This window comes from Saccopteryx bilineata, chromosome 1 (assembly GCF_036850765.1).
Source record: "Saccopteryx bilineata isolate mSacBil1 chromosome 1, mSacBil1_pri_phased_curated, whole genome shotgun sequence".
NCBI lineage: Eukaryota > Metazoa > Chordata > Mammalia > Chiroptera > Emballonuridae > Saccopteryx > Saccopteryx bilineata.
This window is the reverse complement of record NC_089490.1, coordinates 66,959,411-66,978,997: the sequence shown is the minus strand read 5'-3', so window position 1 is coordinate 66,978,997 and position 19,587 is coordinate 66,959,411. Positions and strand designations below refer to the sequence as shown.

Below are 19,587 nucleotides of genomic sequence, written 5' to 3'. Positions count from 1 at the left end.
AACGGATAAAGACAAATCCCATATAATTTAACTGATACGTGGAATGTAATGAACAAAATAAACTAACAAAATAGAAACAGACTCATAGAGAATAGACTAACAGCTTTCAGTGGGGAGGGAGGCTTGAGAGCTGGATGAAAGAGGTGAGGGGAAAAGTACAGATTGATAACTGCAGAATAGTCACAGGCATGTAGAATGCAGCATAGGGAACATGGTTAGTAGTAAGTATCAGAATAACCTTGTATGGGGCTGTGTGTGTTCTTGAAACATTGAGGGGGGGCAACTCTGTAAAGTGCATGATTCTCTAGTCACTATGCTGTACATCTGAAACTAAAACAGAATAATATTGAATGTAAACTGTAATTGGAAAATATCTATAAAGCTGAAGCAAAGGAAATTCAATGAATTGTGACTTATTGGTGGAAGCTACTAGAGAGAAATTCATGGGCCTAGTCTCTAACCTGGCTCTGTAATTATTGATTGATATAAAATTATCTCTTGTAGGTTATAAACAAAATGGCAATGTTACTGATAATTAGTTAAATATAGTTATACCCATCAAACACTGAGTTATAAGGAATTTTTTGTATGTTTTTCTCTTTATTGCCTTCCACGAATTTGCTAGCATTTGGTTCATATTTCATCCATGCCATAATGTTTAATTGTGCATTCAAATTTAGTACATTTTTATTCTAATTTACTGTGTGTGTTTGTGTGTATGTGTGTGTGACAGTGACAGAGAGAGGGACAGATAGGGACAGACAGACAGGAAGGGAGAGAAATGGAGATGAGAAGCATCAATTCTTTGTTGCAGCACCTTAGTTGTTTATTGATTGCTTTCTCACATGTGCCTTGACCAAAGAATTACAGCAGACCCAGTGACCCCTTGCTCAAGCCAGCAACCTTGGGCTCAAGCTGGTGAGCCTTGCTCAAACCAGATGACCCTGCGCTCAAGCCAGCAACCTCGGGGTTTCAAACCTGGGTCCTCCGCATCCCAGTCCAATGCTCTATCCACTGCGCCACCACCTGGTCAAGCTCTAACCTGCTTTCTACAATAAAAATCTCCTTGAAAAAGGGAACTGTGACCTCATCATTTTTGTAGCCCATGTAATTCTTTGTTTATACTCTTATGATTTTATAAACAAACAAAAATTCCATCAGAAGTCATTAAAATGTTGTTATAGTGATCTTACCTTCTAAGCATTTTAGTATAACATTAAGGGTACTTAGATTAATGCTAGACTACTTTTAAAAGACGTTCAACTTGAACATGCTAGTATAAGATAAGTAGATTGCACCAGAAAGAAAATTGTCAAGGATTCTGCAAAGAAAAAGAAATACTTCTTAAATCCAGAAAAGTTTTCTGAGAAAAAAATCTCAGCTGAACAGCAAAAAATAAAATGTTGTAGGTATTCATCTGACCCAACTTTCTATCCCCTCATAGGCCAATAACTTGTAACTACTGTTTACAAAGTATTGTTTATTTTATTTACATTGAAAGTTACAATTACATTGTAATTATATGAAAATTTTGTACAAATGCACCAGGAGTCACCAATTATTTCCTCATCAATTAAAATTTTAGTCATTACTTGAACAGAGTAGCAGCAGGCCCAATATGGGTTTAGAACTGACCAATGGACACAGTTGCTCTTCCACAACCCTCTCTTTGACCTGAAAACATTTTACTTAGAGATTTCACTAGGAAGTGCTAACTCCTATAGAATTCATTAAATATCTAAACAATTAGTTACTAATCAACTGATAACAGAGAAGAAAACTTAATTCTCAGAAAAATGTGTTGTCAGATCATGTTGTAACTATTGCTTTAAAGAACAAGGCTATTCTTATTCAAATAGTAGAATAGTAACTGTTATTCCTGTTATGTTTTATTACCCTACTGAAAATGTATTGACTTAATTTAAAAATATACTTGACTAGAACTTCAATCCAGGATGCTTTCTTTATTCTGCTTGGTCAGTTCAACATCATATTTATTTTTCAAAGGAATTTCAGATATTTTTTTTTTTTTTTTTTTACAGAGCCAGAGATAGAGTCAGAGAGAGGGATAAATAGGGACAGACAGACAGGAACGGAGAGAGATGAGAAGCATCAATCATTAGTTTTTTGTTGCAACACCTTAGTTGTTCATTGATTGCTTTCTCATGTATGCCTTGACCATGGGGCTACAGCAAACCGAGTAACCCCTTGCTTGAGCCAGTGACCTTGGGTCCAAGCTGGTGAGCTTTGCTCAAACCAGATGAGCCCGTGCTCAAGCTGGTGACCTCGGGGTCTCGAACCTGGGTCCTCCACATCCCAGTCCGATGCTGTATCCACTGCGCCACTGCCTGGTCAGGCAGGAATTTGAGATCTTTTTTTTTTTTTTTTTAATTTTTAATTTTATTTATTCATTTTTAGAGAGGACAGAGAGAGGGAGAGAGATAGAGAGGGAGAGAGAGGAAAGAGAGAGAGAGAAGGGGGGAGGAGCTGGAAGCATCAATTCCCATATGTGCCTTGACCAGGCAAGCTCAGGGTTTTTTGAACTGGCGACCTCAGCATTTCCAGGTCGACGCTTTATCCACTGCGCCACCACAGGTCAGGCCAGGAATTTGAGATCTTAATTTTACCCTTAAGTTGTCTTTTCAGTTATTGTGCTTAAATTTATTTAGAAATCCACTGTGTTTATTATATTGTAAATTTTGCATTTTGAATAAGAATCATACTATATGGTATGTTAAAAAGATAGCAGTGCAAATAATAATTTAATTTTGAAAATATAAATTTATTTCCTACTGGTGTTTTTCTTCAAGTATATATTATAGAATGAGATTTTATGTTTGTTTTAGTTGCAAATCATGCTTCTTTCCAACCAAGAACCATTTGACAGACATCTATTACAAATTGCTTGCTCATAATTGCTGCGGGTCCAGTTACCCTTAGTTCCTGTTATTCTTCTTTTTAGATAAAATTTTATATTTATTGTTCATAATATTATTACTAACCCCTTTTGTATAGTCAGGAAATTAAAGTTTAGTGAAATCACATATTAGAATTTTTTACATATTCTTATGTACCCCCAAAATGGAATCGATGTGTTACATAATACTCAACTATGTGCATATGGTCCAGTGTTTTGTTATTGAAATAAATTTATATGTATTTTTATATGTTTTTTTTCTGTAGTGCCAAAATGAAACACCTGTGGGGAAGAGTAAAGAAGCTAAAAGTTGTGTTATAAAATACTAAGCTTCTAATACACGTATTTATGATTTCCCAGGATTGCTAAAAGTAAATTCCATACTGTATAGCAGGGGTCCCCAAACTATGGCCCGTGGGCCTCATTCAGCCCCCTGAGGCCATTTATCCGGCCCTACCGCACTTCTGGAAGGGGCACTTCTTTCACTGGTGGTCAGTGAGAGGAGCATAGTTCCCATTGAAATACTGGTTAGTTTGTTGATTTAAATTTACTTGTTCTTATTTTAAATATTGTATTTTGTTTTTTTTTTACTTTAAAATAAGATATGTGCAGTGTGCATAGGGATTTGTTCATAGTTTTTTTTATAGTCCGGCCCTCCAGTGGTCTGAGGGACAGTGAACTGGCCCCCTGTGTAAAAAGTTTGGGGACCCCTGCTGTATAGCAACAAATGTATTCAGTAAAGACTATTATTCTATTATTGTCAGTTTTGCATTTAACTGTTCTAAAGATTTGTTCAATTTCACTTGTATTTATTCAGTGGAAACCTAACAAACAAATGTCAACAGGCTTAACAACTTGAAAAGCATAGCAAAAGCTCATTTCTTGTTTATTGACCCATCTTACCTCATAGTATGTTTAGAAATACAAATATTACTTTTCCACTCACCATTCTTTGTTGAAATTCAATGAGAGCTTTTAAGTTTTGTAACAATGAGGACTAGTAGAAGTAAATTACTTTTTAAATCTTTGAGCTTCACTGAAGTTCTACCACACAGAATGTTTTTTTTAAATGTATAGTGAAGGTTTCTTTCCTATAAGACATTGTGTTTTGAGTATTAAGATAAAAACGTCTTGACTTCATTTTATTTCAAAATGAAATTTGACATACACATTATTGAACTATCCTATCACTAACCTTTTTTCATCGACTTCATAAATAGACTAGTAAGTCAGTTTTTTGCTTTACTATCTATATGGGTTGGTTTTCAGTTGCTACCATAAAAATTACTACAAAAACTCAAAAACAACACCTTTTTTATTATCTCCCAGTTCTGTGGGTTAGAAATATGTGCACAGCGGGGCTCTCAGCTTGATGCTGTATTGACAGCCTCCCTGAGTGAAATCAGGTAGGTTGTCAGCAGGGCTGGGCTCTTGTCTGGTAACCCTGAGAAAACTCACTTCCAAGCTCATTCAGATTGTTGTCAGAATTCAGGGCTTTTGCACTTGTAAAATTGAAGTCTCTCCATTTTCCTGCCTCTGCCAACCCGGACCAGTCTTTTTTTTTTTTTTTAAGTGAGAGGAGAAGAGGCAGAGACAGACTGCCACATGTGCCCAGAATGAGATCCACCTGGCCAGCCTAGGGGGCGATGCTGTGCCCATCTTGACTCTTGCTTCCTGACAACAGGAGCCATTTTTTTTTAGCACCTGAGGCAGAGTCCATGGAGCCATCCTCAGCACCTGGGCCAACTCATTTCATCGAACCATGGCTGCAGGAGAGGAGAAGAGAGACATAGAGAGAGAGAGAAGTGAGAGAGGGAGGTATGGAGAAGCATATGGGTGTTTATCCTATGTGCCCTGGCTGGAAATAGAACCCAGGACATCTATACTTCATGTAATGCTCTACCACTGAGCCAACCGGCCAGGGCCTTATACTGAAGATATTTAAGGGCAGAAAAATTTCATCTGTTTCTTAAGAGGAAATTAATTTTTATATCTCAGTGTTTCTAGAAACTTTAGTGAGAGATGAATCTGTTAATTTTTTGTTAGAAACTGTCCTAAAACATTGTTTAAAAGCTCCTCTATGTGAAATATTTGTTTTCCTATTTTTTCAAATTCAAGGAATTTATTATTGTTGGTTACTATTTATTAGCTTCACATCAGTTCCAATTATAATATATTTTATTTTACTTTGATAATTGTAGAAATTACAACTTAAATGTCATAGCACCTAACCGGTTGTTAACTATGTACATAATTTAATTGTATACATATTCTTTTCAGAATGAACTTCATGTTATAGTAAATTAAATATTTTGGTGTAAGCATGAGTGTATTCTTAGTGAAATTATAACAGTGTATTTAATTTAGTAGATCATGTGTATATTAACCATAGAAATCATTGAGTTTTAAGATTAGAGTATATTTTATACAACTTCAATTTTACTTGTACATACATGTTTATTCAAAAATAATGAGCCTACTAGAATCTGACTAGCTTAGCCATATATCTTTTGAGTTGTTATACTTTATGCCCAAAATGTTGAAACTGAAGGGAAAATATTATCAGTTTTCCTGTATCAAAATATTTTTTGTTTTTTTGTTTTGTTTTTTGTTTTGACAGTAACAGAGTCAGAGAGAGGGACAGACAGACAGGAAGGGAGAGAGATGAGAAACATCAATCCTTGTTGCTTCACCTTAGTTGTTCATTGACTGCTTTCTCTTATGTGTCTTGAAGGGGGAGGAGGGCTAAGCAGAGCAAGTGACCCCTTGCTCAAGCCAGTGACCTTGGGTTTCAAGCCAGTAATCTTTAGGCTCAAGCCAGCAAACATGGAGTCTATGATCCCACGCTCAAGCCAGCGACCCCACGCTCAAGCTGATGAGCTTGCGCTAAACCAGCAACCTTGGGCCTCAAAACTGGGTCCTCTGCATCCCAATCCAATGCTCTATCCACTGTGCCACCGCGTAGTCAGGCCAAAATATTGTATTTGAAGGATGCAAGACTGGTAAAGATTTTTCTTATCAATCAGTTTATCTATTTTCAAAGGCCATATGCTAGCACTTCTGTCTTTGATCCTCCTACATGTTTGACTTGCCAAAGTATCAGCAAGGGATAGTTTTTTTTAAAAAAAGAAAATATATGGAAATTCAAAGGTATGAGTTCTTGTGCAAAGTGGGGGAACTGTAGTGTATTTTACTGTTAGTGAGGAGATATGAGTTTCAAAGTACTATCTATTTGAAAAGTACTTTTAAGTATCTTTTTCCCCCCAACCTTAAGTTACCATAACTCATAACTTTGTTGGTAAAAGTCTTTTTTCCAGATGAAACAGTGAAAATCATTTTAGTGTGTAGCTAGCAGAAATCAAGTTTCATTCTATACTTAGATCTTGCTGCAACATATCAGAAGCTGAATGAGGTACATTTATACACCAAGTTCCTCCATGCCTTGGAGAATTCAGTGTCTCCTGCCTCCTTCACCTTAATATGTAAGGACACAGCTAATCAAAATGTCATACAGTTTGACTTAACTAAAAGTCACATTCATTACGGTGTGTTCATTATTTGAAGGAGGCCTCAAGATTGCCACCCACTAGCTCTCTAACCTATTTTCAGCTAACCCATTTCCAAATAGCACACATCATGTAAACCAGAAGCTTTATTGGGTAATTACATGTGTTGACTATTAACAGTATTCTTACGTGTGCTGCATTCTACTTTTTTATTAATTAGAGTTAAAGCACAGATTTTTGGGAATGATTTTAAGTAAATTAGACTATTAGAGATTATTTGCTAATAATCATGATCAGTTGGGGTTTGCATTGCCAACAGTATGGTCAACCTCTTGGACACAACAGTGGGCTGAGATATGTTAAGCATGGTCTGGGTGGAGAGGCGAGTTCTTCTCCACTGCATATATTCAGGTTTTAATAGCTGTGGCAAAAATAAGATTTCTCTATAGGAAATGGCTTCATTGGAAACATATAAAAAACACATTTATTCTGTAAACACAACATGTTGAATACTTCAGCTGCATCTCCTGAAAGCGAAAGTTGTTCCACTCCTAGTTACATTTTTGTTAATAATCTGCGAGAAAATGGGAGTCATGCATCTTTCTGTCCTTCCCTTACCACCACCAAGCCAGAAAGAAGTAAAAAAATGTTTTTCTTTTCTAGACAGTGATACAAGAAAATATTAAAAAGTAGAAGAAACAAAATAAAGCCAAAGGGATAAACATTAGAAGCTTGCTTAAACAGCTTTGGCCCCATATAATTGCTTTTCTGTCAGCAGGATTATTAACAAATTTGGACATCTGAAAATTAAATTAACAGCCCGAAAATATTTTACAAAATGAGGTAGAGCATGATACATGGAACATAATGACCCCACTGAAATTCAGCCAAGCCAGTGCAGCTACTCATCTAGACAGAGGAGACAACTAGTTAATCATCACTGAGCAAATTAGACAGAGCAAATTATTGCTGCATTCCACAGTCTTAGCTCCCAAAAAAGAGTCTATCCACTAATTAGAATGAAAGAACTCTAAGCATATTATTATCTATATAGAAAGAGAAAGCAAAATTATTTTTTGAACTGCTTCTAAGTTTGGAGCCTAGGTTATGTAGGTAGAAATTACACCTGCAAGGGTGTGTGTGTTTTCACACACAAAGCTAAACAGCAGTTTTTGCATTCTCTTGCCCTTGACTGAATGAAATATAAAAAATTTTTTCCAAGATTAGTTGGAATTCTTTGGGAACACACACACACACACATGAAACATAAAACAGTTTTCAAAAGTGTGAGCCCTTTCACTGAAGATTGTATTAGCCATTTCATATGCTTTTCCTTGCACAATTTTAAATTATTTTTTCTTTTAAAAGAAAATATATTGCTGTTGCATGTGAAATAAATATTTGGACTTAGTGCATCAGTGGAGATTAATCTGAAATCTTTGTAGCCTTAATTAGTATTCATTTGCTTAATTGTCATTCTCAGCCCCATCATTTCCATTTTTTACTAACTTGAACAATGCTATCTTCTGCTGTTTGCACTTTAATTTAAATTTCCATTAAGGTTTATGAACAGTAATAAGGTCCTGTTTGAATATTCATTAGCTTCTGAATTGTGAGCTATGAAAATGTGCTTTCTTTTACCTTAATGAAACTGGCACAGCATGGGACTGATCAGTTGTGACATTTGATATGAGGCATCCAGTGAATTTCCTCATTGTTTATTGACACATCTTGTCCAAACAGCTCCCTCGCAAGTGAGCGGAGTAATGAAGGAGAGAGTACTACAGCGGAGTGTCGAGCTTTCCTGGCAGGAACCGGAGCATCCCAATGGAGTCATCACCGAATATGAAATCAAGTATTACGAGAAAGTAAGTGCTAAGAACAGGAAATGTACAGCAATGTGTGGTGTGTCTCGTGTCATCCCACTTCGCTATAAACTAAAGTTGGTTATTATTCCAACTGTTTGGAGGTACTTACAATCCATACTTAATTTTAGCCTGTTTTGATAACTTGCTTCCTGAATCTCTGGTTCATTATTATAATTTGTATTAAATTTCTATTACACAAATGAAAATATTCTAGTAATAGTGTATTTATTTCTTCAGTGTTTTAAAATCATAATAATTAGATGGAGGGTGTTTTAGTACCACAAAAACCAATGCGTTCTTGGAAAATGTTTTAGGGTGTCTCTTTGGGCTTTTAATGATTTATTAATGTGGTTTCAGTGATAATGATGGTGGCCTCAAATTATTTAGTAATTTTAAATATAAGAATATTTGCTGCAATAACTTTGTAGTGTTCTCTAAGCTTTAGAATCAGGTAATGCTATTTTACGCTTTTAAATTCCTCCTGACATTTACTTCATACATGTTATGTTAATCATGTCCACTAATAATTCTTGATTCTCTTCTCTTTGTGACAAAGAGTATTGCTAAAACCCAGTGCTGCACATTTAATCAGCATAATGGCTAAATTTTAATAAATAGTGATATATCTGAGACTGAGTACATTTATTTCTGACCCATCTGGAGAGAAGGGGAGTGTAGTACATCCTGGTCACAAATTATTGAGTAGGCTCCACCTCACAGAAGGACCTGGTTCAGGTTGGAAACATGTTTTCATTACTAGTAGTAATAAGTGTTATTATTATTGATTTAAATGAGTTAACCGAAGTATTGTAATATACATGTAATCATTTTAACCATTTAGACAGGATTTCAAAATAGGAGCTGAAAGCTTTGGAAAAACTTGGAGACTGATTGACTTAATTGAATCATTAACATACATATGGTGCATTGGTCTTTTTCCCCCCCCTTTGAAGAAAAAAACAGTTTAAGATTAGTTTCAGTGTTCAGATTACGTTTGTAAAATTTTGGCTTATTATTGCCATTATAAATTCATGATTTCACTGCCAAAGTTATACTTTAAATACCTCATTTCATACCAGGGAGTACGTTTTTTTCTTCCTCCATCAAATGTGTATCTGAAGTAATCCGTGTTCTTAATGTCGGTTTTATGTCTGTTTGCTAATGAGCTCTAACACTTATGGTCTCTTCTGAAATTTCATCAAATCTCAAAAGCAATAAAATACATTTTAAAAATGTAAATATGTGGTAAATGAGAGTGAAATTTCTCTTTTCAAATAGTTACTTTTTGATTTTTAATGACAAAATGTATCTACAGTCACTGAATTTACAAACTACACAGTCATTAAAAGTGAATAACTGTATTGTATTCTACTATAACACATGTAAGCATATTATCTTTATATATATCATTGCCATCTCATATTAGTTATGTCTAGTTTTTTGAGATAAATGTTTAATATCAACTACCATTTTTATGAATGATTATAATGAAAACAATCATAAGTCAGTTTTACTAAATCCAGTTTAAATATAAATTTATTTATACTTTTTATAAATGCTAATGTGAAGACACATCAAACAACTAGACTGAAATTTTTTAATTTCAGTGAGTAGTTTTATTAACAGTCACAGTTGAGCACAGACATTCATTATAGAACAAATGAGAAATTGTCCTAAATTGTATATTTGGATGAGTAGTTTTTATAACATTTTTCATAAATAGTCCATTAGAGGCATATCAATTAAGCTTTAAATTTTTACTCATTTGAATATTGGCGATGGATTTTCTTATATTCCTGAATTTTTAAATTTATTTTAATCTTAGGCTTATCATATTTAATATAAACACATTTTTAAACTTTGAAAGCCTTAGTTTATATATCTAAAAAATAAAAAATATTGAACCAAACTATGTTTTAAAATATTGTCAAACCATGAATTATATAATACTTTGACTTACATTGATAATTCTAATTTAAAATATTCTTTTAAATACTATATTATGAAAGTAGTTTTATTTTGTTATAAATGCAATTTTAATTAAAACAATTAATAATGTCATTGTGGGAGCCATTTCAACCTTTTTCATTTCATGGCACACAAACTAATTTCTAAAATTCTGCAGCACACCAAAAAATGCATATTTTTGTCGATCTGACAAAAAATAGGTATGATTGTGATTGATTTACAAAAAAATAATAATAATTACTTATGCTTTTTGCTCCAAAAAAAAATAATAATAATAATAATCAGGTGTCTATACTTGTATATAAGGATTTCTGGTACCAAGAATTAACCAATCAGATGCAACCTTATTATGCGATATGACCAATAAGATGTTATATGACCTATGTTTTTATGGTTCAAGACAGGGTGGTCATATTAGACACTATTGTTGTGTTGGCTGTTGTCATTTTTTATTTGACAATGTAAGGGAAAAGAGGTCAGTGCCCCTGACTAAATAGTCTGGTATTGCATATTTTAAAAATTCCTGTATCACACCAGTTGAAAATTGCTGTACTGTAGTAGTGGTGTTAGCTAAATTTCTTGATCTAATAACTTTCTTCATTTTTAACATATGGGTTTTTTTGTTTGCTAAATAAAGTCAGAAAAGGCCCTGGCCAGTTGGCTCAGTGTAGAGCGTCAGCCTGGTGTGCGGGAGTCCTGGGTTCGATTCCCAGCCAGGGCACACAGGAGAAGCACCCATCTGCTTCTCCACCCCTCCCCCTCTCTGTCTCTCTCTTCCCCTCCTGCAGCCAAGGCACCATTGAAGCAAAGTTGGCCCGGGCGCTGAGGATGGCTCCTTGGCCTCTGCCTCAGGTGCTAGAATAGCTCTGGTTTCAACAGAGCAACACCCCAGATGAACAGAGCATCACCCCCTGGTGGGCGTGCCGGGTGGATCCCGGTCGGGTGCATGCGGGAGTCTGTCTGACTGCCTCCCCGTTTCCGACTTCAGAAAAATACAAAAAAATAAAAATAAATAAAGTCAGAAAATATATTACTAGAAGTGTATTATGAAGTGAAGGCCTCTATTAAACCACAGATTTTACAGGTGTACCCATGTCTTGATCATTATGACATGTGATTTTCTTTAGAGCTAAATAGTTCTTGCCAGTATGCCCTCTACCAACAAAGTAAAAGCTCAAAAATCATAAATGTTTTAACAAAATTATTTCTCTTAGAAATTTATAGAACAAAGGCATATGGTCACATTTACATTTTATATTATCTGAGAAACAACTCAATGTTACAGTATTCTACAGAGCGTACAACATAGCCTTTATAATAACAATGCAGCAAATTGAAATAAATTGCAAAAATTGGCTGTCAAACAGCCTGTTTATAATCACAATTAAATGTATCCTGTATATGTTTTTTCTAGGATCAAAGAGAACGTACCTACTCCACAGTAAAAACCAAGTCCACATCAGCCTCTATTAATAACCTGAAGCCAGGAACAGTGTATGTTTTCCAGATTCGGGCTTTTACTGCTGCTGGTTATGGAAATTACAGTCCCAGACTTGATGTTGCTACACTAGAGGAAGCTACAGGTAAAATGTTTGAAGGTAATTACCATCTTTGATTTGGATTCCTACTCTCTATAATGCTGGCTTTTAAAAATATATATTTAGGATGATTTGGTTCAAGAAAAATTTTAATTTTCTAGGTGAATATATGTGCACATATATGTACTTTGTAAAATTTTATTCAGAGTAATTTTAAGTGTGCTGTTTTGTTTTGCAATGTTAGAAACTGGTGAATTCTATTATTCTCTTTAGTACATGCTAAGCTTATTTGAAAAAGACAAAGTTAGGAACAGAAGCAAGACTTGTTCAGTTGTCTATTGACACAGCCTGGTTGGTAGACCCCAAAATGAGTTTGTTCTAGTTGTGTCAGTCAGAGCCGCACCGTTACAGAAACCCCAGGTGAAACCAGGGTGGGCCACAGAAAGATGATATGTACGAATGTGTTTTCAGTGACTTGGCCCTCAGCAATTACTTCAAAAGTTGAGTTCAGGAAGATCTTAGAACTGGCATTTCTTTTTATTTTAATCCTCCCTGTTTTTCATTTTCGTGTGTGAAATATTTCAAGCATACTAAAGAACATATTTAAAGTATACATGAAATATTAAGTATATTTAAATTAATTTCTCTGTGTCTACCTCTCAGCTTAAAAATGTCTTCAATATCTTGAGTTCCCTTTATCATTTTGCTTATATCTTATAATGCAGTATAGGAACACAACAATACATATGCCCATAGTGTATTGCAAATAAGCAGATTTTCTTGGAAGGTGTCTTTGTACCACTGCTGGTTGTTCTTCAGCTAGCTGAGGTCTCAGGTTGTATTTCTGTGTTTTTAATTTTTTTATTTCTCTTGATGTTACTGCTTATGCTCAGCAACTGTTACCTCCTCATCATCTTGCAAATCTAGCATTCCCACAATATTCTACATAAAAATGAACAAATATATATCGTATGACCCTTCTTTCCTCAATTTTAATAAAATGTTTTTAAATAAAATAAATTATTTTGCCTTCAGAAAAGATGTTATATATATATATTTTTAAAAGGTAAATGGGTAAATATCCTTTATATTAGCTAATAATGATTGTTAAGTTTCCTAACAGTATTGTTTCAACATTATTTTTATATTTTTAAACTAAACAGTATATCTCAGAGCATCATATAATAAAACATATTGAAATAAACTTGAAATATAAATTATTTTATATAGTTTTAGACAGAAAAGCATTAATTTTAAAAAGTCACATAATTTGGTGTTATGATATTAATACTATCTTCTTTATTATTTTTTAAATGGAGTAGGTAAGATTAAAAATGAGAGTAAGTTCACTGGCCCCCCAAAACATTAAAGAATTTTAAGATTTCAGCATTTAAACAATTGAGTGGCCCTATGTTAAATGTGTTTTCATAGTCTTCGTCTTAGATTGATTTATGATATTTGTGATTGCTAATGTAATATAATAAAACACTTCAAATGATGTTTTTTCATCATTTAAAATTTTTAAATTTAGAAAAGTTTAAAATTAAATTAAAAACATCAATTAGTTATCTCACGTTTACCTACATATTTTGTATCGGTTAAATCTTTAGGTTTGAAAACTTGCAAAATATTTTCATAATACGTTTGAATATATTTTCAAAATAGGTTTCAAATTTGTTTCAACATATTTTCAAAATAGGTTTCAAATTTTTCTAAACTATTCTGTGCTGAGATTCATACATACTATTTTCGTTATTTAAAAATCAAGTAATTAAGATGAACTAGTGGAACCTGAATGATCACATGAAATAAATGTTAAAAAATAGATTTTTTCATTAGAATTTGGTGATATTTTAGCTAATTATCTCTCTCCATCTTAATATGTCACAGACACCAATTTAGAACAGATTAGCAGTATCAATCAGTGCTAGTAGACATATTCCTGGTTTCCTATCTCAGCTCTGCTGTGTCCAGATTTGGTACTTTGGGTGAGCTACTTCTCTGCATATAATTTCTAACATAGCAGTACCCAACCTCAGGGCATCCTGAGGAGTCAGTAGATTAATGTACCCAAAGTGCCAAATACAGTACCCAACACGTGGCAGTCTCAAGTATCACCTTTTATTATTGAGCACAACCATTTCAAGCTTTTTGGTCTCAGGAACTCTTACAGGCTCTTAAAAATATTGAGGATTCCCAAAGAGATTTTAAAGATTTGGATTATATCTATCCATATTCACTCACTGCATTCTAAGTGAAAACTGAGTAAAATACACAAACACACATTTCATGGCTAATCGGAGTAATGATGTCATCCTACATCATATTAACTTCCTTGAAAACTCTGTACACATGTGAACAAACAGGAGTAAAAAAAGATCAAATAACATTTCATATTATATGAAAATAGGGTTGACTTTTCAGATTCTCTGGAGAAGAACTCTTGAGGGACTGTCAAGGGTTTCCAGATGATCTTTTGAGAAATACTGATTTAGCACAGGTACTGTGCTAAGAATTAGAGATCTACAGACACATGACACAGTTGATGCTTTTCAATTTAATAAATAAAGTTTTAGTGAAAGACAGACTTGTACACAAATGCTGGCCATGAAATTAAGTGCGGTAGGGTTCATGGCCCAGTGCAATTAGAGTGTCAGGAAAACAAGGAAGGAGAGCAAGGGGGACAGTGCCACTGAAGAGAAGTCACCAGAGCACTGTTTGAGAAGAGGAGTGAAACAGCTTATTTCATTGCATGTCCCTCCTGAAAACCCCTTCCTTGCAAAGCCAACTCCAATGTTTTTATAACTGTTAAACCATGGTATGTTGATTGGGCACTTATTAATTAGTTTTAAAATTTATTACCCATGATATAGATGAAGATATTAATCGTAAATGTTCACTGTGGAAAGATTAAAGTGTTACCCTGATTGTATATAAAAACATTTAAATAAATATTCACAAATTCTATTCCGTCCTTCACCTGAGTTGTTTTCTCATTGCATGTCTGCTTCTGAAGCTAAAGGCAGAACTGAACTAAGACAAGGAAAGGGTTAGACCCGTGAGACACACTGATTGAATGGAAACAATTTGCACACACATGTGTATAATTTTTCCTTCCTCATAAGCAGACTATTCTTTTTTCCTATCTGACTATATATATAAAAAGATAAAAACAAAAAACAACCAAACCAAACAAACAAAAGCTTGTCATCATTTCTTTGTTGAGTGATGTAAGCTATAAATCAGAAATAGAACTTGAAAGTTGTTTTATTTTTTTCTCTCCTCATTTAGGTCCCTTGAGGAGTATATCAGCAGGTCTGAACTGAGGAGTGTATATAAAACCTTTGTTCAGAAACTCTTATACCAGAGCTATTTATGCTATTTTTAAGTGTAAAAACGATCTCTAGTGAGCATAGGTATACAAGAGAGCTGAGTTGTCAACAGGAGGAAGACATAGATAAACTAAAGGAAGGCAAATCAAAAAAATAAAAAGAACAATAACTTTATGCCACCTGTTGCAGTGAGACATACTTTGCCTACATATAATTGACTGCTCTGGGGACGCAATCCCTTGCCACCAGCATGAAGGAGTAGTATTTTCCATCCTGCCATAAATTAAAGATTATAGCCATTGATCGTTTCAGAAATAAGCAAACTGCAATATATTAATTTGACATTATGTATTATATATTTGAACTGAATCATTTATTGGAATATGCATCTATTGTTTTATATTTCTTAGATTATTTTATAAAGTCTGTACTGGCATTGAAAATCAAATACTCTGGGGGAAATATGACAATTGTGAATTGCTCTATACGTAAAACTTCACTAATTTGGAAAAGTAGAAGTAGGAAGGCCATGTGGTTTGATGAAGAGTTGCAATCAGAAGCTACTTTAAAGGACGTGTAAACACACTGTTCCCAAAGAGACTCTCAGAGAGGCCAGCTGGGCTTGCCTTAATGAGCATAGAAGAATCATTTAGCATCCTACAGGAAGTGTCTACCATTAGGTAATGTTGAAAGGTTTTCAAAGTACTTGCAGAAGGTTTGCTCTTCCACTTCCTCTATATCTACAATCTTAAACTCTCATAGTGTATGGCATACTTTGTCAAATTAATACAAGTAATTCTGCTCTTCTTCCTTAATTATGGTGCACTGCAAGTTCATAATGACTTCTTATGATCACATGATGATTTTTATTTTATATCGACAATATGAAGGTTAAAGCGCTTAAGGTGCTTTGAAAAATGTAAGGAACAAAAGAAATAAGGAAAAATGCACAGAATATGTATTTTGGTTCCATTGGTATATTACCAGAAAAATAGGCATAGAGGGATCAAACACCTTGCTGAGAAAAAAAAAAAAAAGGGATTTAATAGCAATTATAGATCAAAGATATCTATCTCATTCATAATTTAGTTTCCAACAACTAAACATGCACTCAGTAAGACACTTTATTAGGTATCTTTTATGGCTGAGGAATATGCCACTTTTTTAAAATGCAAAACTAAATATTTTAATTCACATTGTTACAGTAGAATAATGCATTTATTTAAAATTATAGGTGAATTCAAACCTTATCTTGTTGATAAGGTTTTGTTTAACCTCTCAAGATTTTGCACGGTATTGTTTCTAAGCCTATGTCCCCTGTTTGCAGCGACAGCAGTCTCCAGTGAACAGAACCCTGTTATTATCATCGCTGTGGTTGCGGTGGCAGGGACCATCATTCTGGTGTTCATGGTCTTTGGCTTCATCATTGGGAGAAGGTAGAACAAAATTTCTTCTAATCTCTAAGATAAAATGTATTGATTTTTCAGAATTATGTCACTCATTACCTATTCTTTAGTAATTAGAATAGTAAATGCAAACATTCTTCATCTGATAAGGACATTAAAGGTTTTTATTCTCCCAAGGTCAAAACGCAGTTTGAGCTTACTCATTGTCTTTAGTTTAAGAGGATGAGTATTATAATTTCTCTTGGAAAAACTTATTCTTTTAGTTAATGGTTGTAGAAACCATTTGAAATCTGTTGTTGTTTCCCAGAAAAAAAAAATCTGTAAGGAAATATTTACTCACTGATAAATATCTAAATAAGCAAATTATGTTTCTTCTACATTGTCTCACACGAATACTTTTTATTCTGTGCCTTTTTTAATTATACGAATTGCTGTATTATTATTAACTTTATAAACGTGGACATCAAATTTTTGAATTTTGTTTATAGATCTAACATGTTATAAACTAAGTTATATTTTACTAAATTTAAATACATATCATACTAAAGTAAGGTCATTGATTGTATTTGTCACAGGTTGGATTTTTTTTTTTTTCCAGGCACTGTGGTTATAGCAAAGCTGACCAAGAAGGGGATGAAGAACTTTACTTTCATTGTAAGTGTTCGGCTTTTCTTTACTTTTATGTATCCCAATTAATACAGAAACCTGGTTGTTAATATTGGCACAAAAAACTTCGTAATGTCTCATGCTTAAAATCATATCACGAGCTCAAAGTATTGCTTTAAAGCTTTTGACACTATATTTAGAATTAAAGTAATATATTATGAATTTTAAAAAAATATAATGCAACCTAATAAAAAATTTTGATATAACTGTTAGGTATTAGGCTTCTTTTATGTCATAATTTTTCCTTTTGCAAACTATGCTCATATGTTTTCTACTAATCTAATAACCCACTAAATGTTGCATGGCTCCTGTTCTAGCTAAGGTATTCATAGCAAATTAGAAAGAGTTTCCACCTAATGAGTGATGCTTCCTTGAAAGACTAAGGAACCTCTTTCTTTTCAGCTACTTACATTCTCTATCACTGATAGATATTTTTGCTAGACATAAAAAGTATAATAAAAAGATTTAACCCTCCAATATTTTCCTGTGGATTTGGGTTACCCAATTCCTAAAATTTCATTTTAGAAGTCATATTTGGAAGGGAGATTAGGGAACCAAAAAAAATAGATGTCCATTTGTATTACATACTCTTATTCTTGTTCAGCATGGATGGCAAGTGAAAAAAAATGAGAGTCATGTAAGTAAAGGTTAGGACTTTATTTAGCCAAAGTAAAAACCTAACAATCAAATGATTTGAGTTCTGATAATCCTTTAAACTATTAAGAAACATTTTTTTTATAATTTTTAAAAATTTTAGTAGCAGTAATCTTTATTAGAATTTTTATGGGTAGAAAATATCTTAAATGGCATAAGAATTATATATATGTATTATTGCATTATTTAATAAATCATTTTGTCAGTATTTAAGAAGATATTGTCATGTACTTAGTCTATGGTTACAAGATTATATAAATTCTACCGGAAAGTTCTGTCCATTTTTGGAATAAAACAAAATACAAATTTTTCTTACCGTCAATAAACTTTATTAAATAATATAATTGCCATTATTATTAATGATTTCTTGCCAGGGTGAGGGCAATTTGTATATCCCATTTTTGAAAAATGTTTTATCTTTTGATGCGATAAATTAAACCAGTGCTTGTTTGATATCTTCTTCATTTTTGAATTTTTTGCCCTTCAAAAAATTTTGTAAGGACAAAAGCAAGTGATAGTTGGAGGGTGCTAAGTCCGGGGAATATGGAGGATGCGACAGACATGCTTCTGTAGCATTTCTTCCTTGTTGAAATTCATAAAAATTACAGCGGCGTAAATGAACTTTATCAGTAGCCATGAGTACTCTATCGCTTCACACATAAGACTAACGTAAATCAACTTTGTTTTAGTTAATTTGCTATGTCAGTATGTATACATTAAGTGTTAAAAATAGGCACACATGCGCCAAATAAACATGTGCTTACGTGTCGAAACTTGTGATAGAAACAGACAAAACTTTCCAGTAGACCTTATATAAGCATCAATCAAGAAAATGTGTTGTTTAAAGGCACAAATTGTGAATTCTATTATTCTGATTCTTGAGTTTCTTTAGTGTGTTTTTATTTGTTGAACCAGCAGTTACTATGACTTTAGTTTTCAAAATAGATATGCCTTTAGATAATATATATCAACATTGATTTCAAAACTCTTTAGAATTCTAACCACTTAATGCAAGTAGAGTATTTAGAATATTATAAATTAAAGTAAAATGTATGACCAGAGGTAGCTTTATTGTGAAGTCTAAGCTTCAGGGTGAAGTAAAGTCTAAGCCTCACTTTCATAGACCCCTGTTAAGAACCTGATAAAGCCCTACCAATTTTGTATGTTTAATCTCTTTTTACTTAAAGAGGGTATCCCAATTGTAGAAAATTTAAATCTCATAAAACTGAAGTTGCCCCTGATTATGACTGAATAAACGAGATTCCATCACTTCCCCTTCTGGGATTATTTGATGTGTTCCCAGTGTTGGTGCTTCCTGTTGCTAACCCAGCAGAGATTTCTCCTGTGCTGAGCAAGCCTCAGTGATAAGAGCGCCATAGGCTGTTAGAGAATGTACCCCAAAAATAGAGGTTACCTTTTTCTCTCTGATGACACAAGAGAATATTTTTAACACATCTGCAGACAGGAAGAAGAAGATCCAAACTTGAATGCCTAAATTTTTATATCTAGTTTAAAATATATACAGAAGAGTAACATGAGACTATATAATTTCTAGAATTGCTGATTCTGCCCATGTGTGAATAATTTGATGGCAGAAATATTTAATATCACCTTAATCAGTATGTCACTTTTGTTTCCATTATTGAGGATATCTGCAACATCTCAAAATTATCAAATACATTTTACTTTATGTGGTTTTAGCTTGCAGGTTAATGCAGAAGTAAACTGAAAT

The 19,587-nt window shown here is 33.6% G+C and overlaps 1 protein-coding gene across 6 annotated transcripts in view; it reads left to right on the top strand.

Moving 5' to 3' along the window:
* Positions 1 to 19,587, top strand: part of EPHA7 (EPH receptor A7) — a 167,161-nt gene that overhangs the window by 124,434 nt on the left and 23,140 nt on the right. For 3 of the 6 annotated variants that reach the window (XM_066254303.1, XM_066254292.1, XM_066254325.1), the window contains exons 6-9: positions 8,167 to 8,291; positions 11,674 to 11,857; positions 16,457 to 16,565; positions 17,134 to 17,189. In XM_066254303.1, the coding sequence (XP_066110400.1) occupies positions 8,167 to 8,291; positions 11,674 to 11,857; positions 16,457 to 16,565; positions 17,134 to 17,189 (474 nt within the window). The remainder of the gene's footprint in view (positions 1 to 8,166; positions 8,292 to 11,673; positions 11,858 to 16,456; positions 16,566 to 17,133; positions 17,190 to 19,587) is intronic. The other 3 variants (XM_066254318.1, XM_066254311.1, XM_066254298.1) reach the window with 2 other exon arrangements.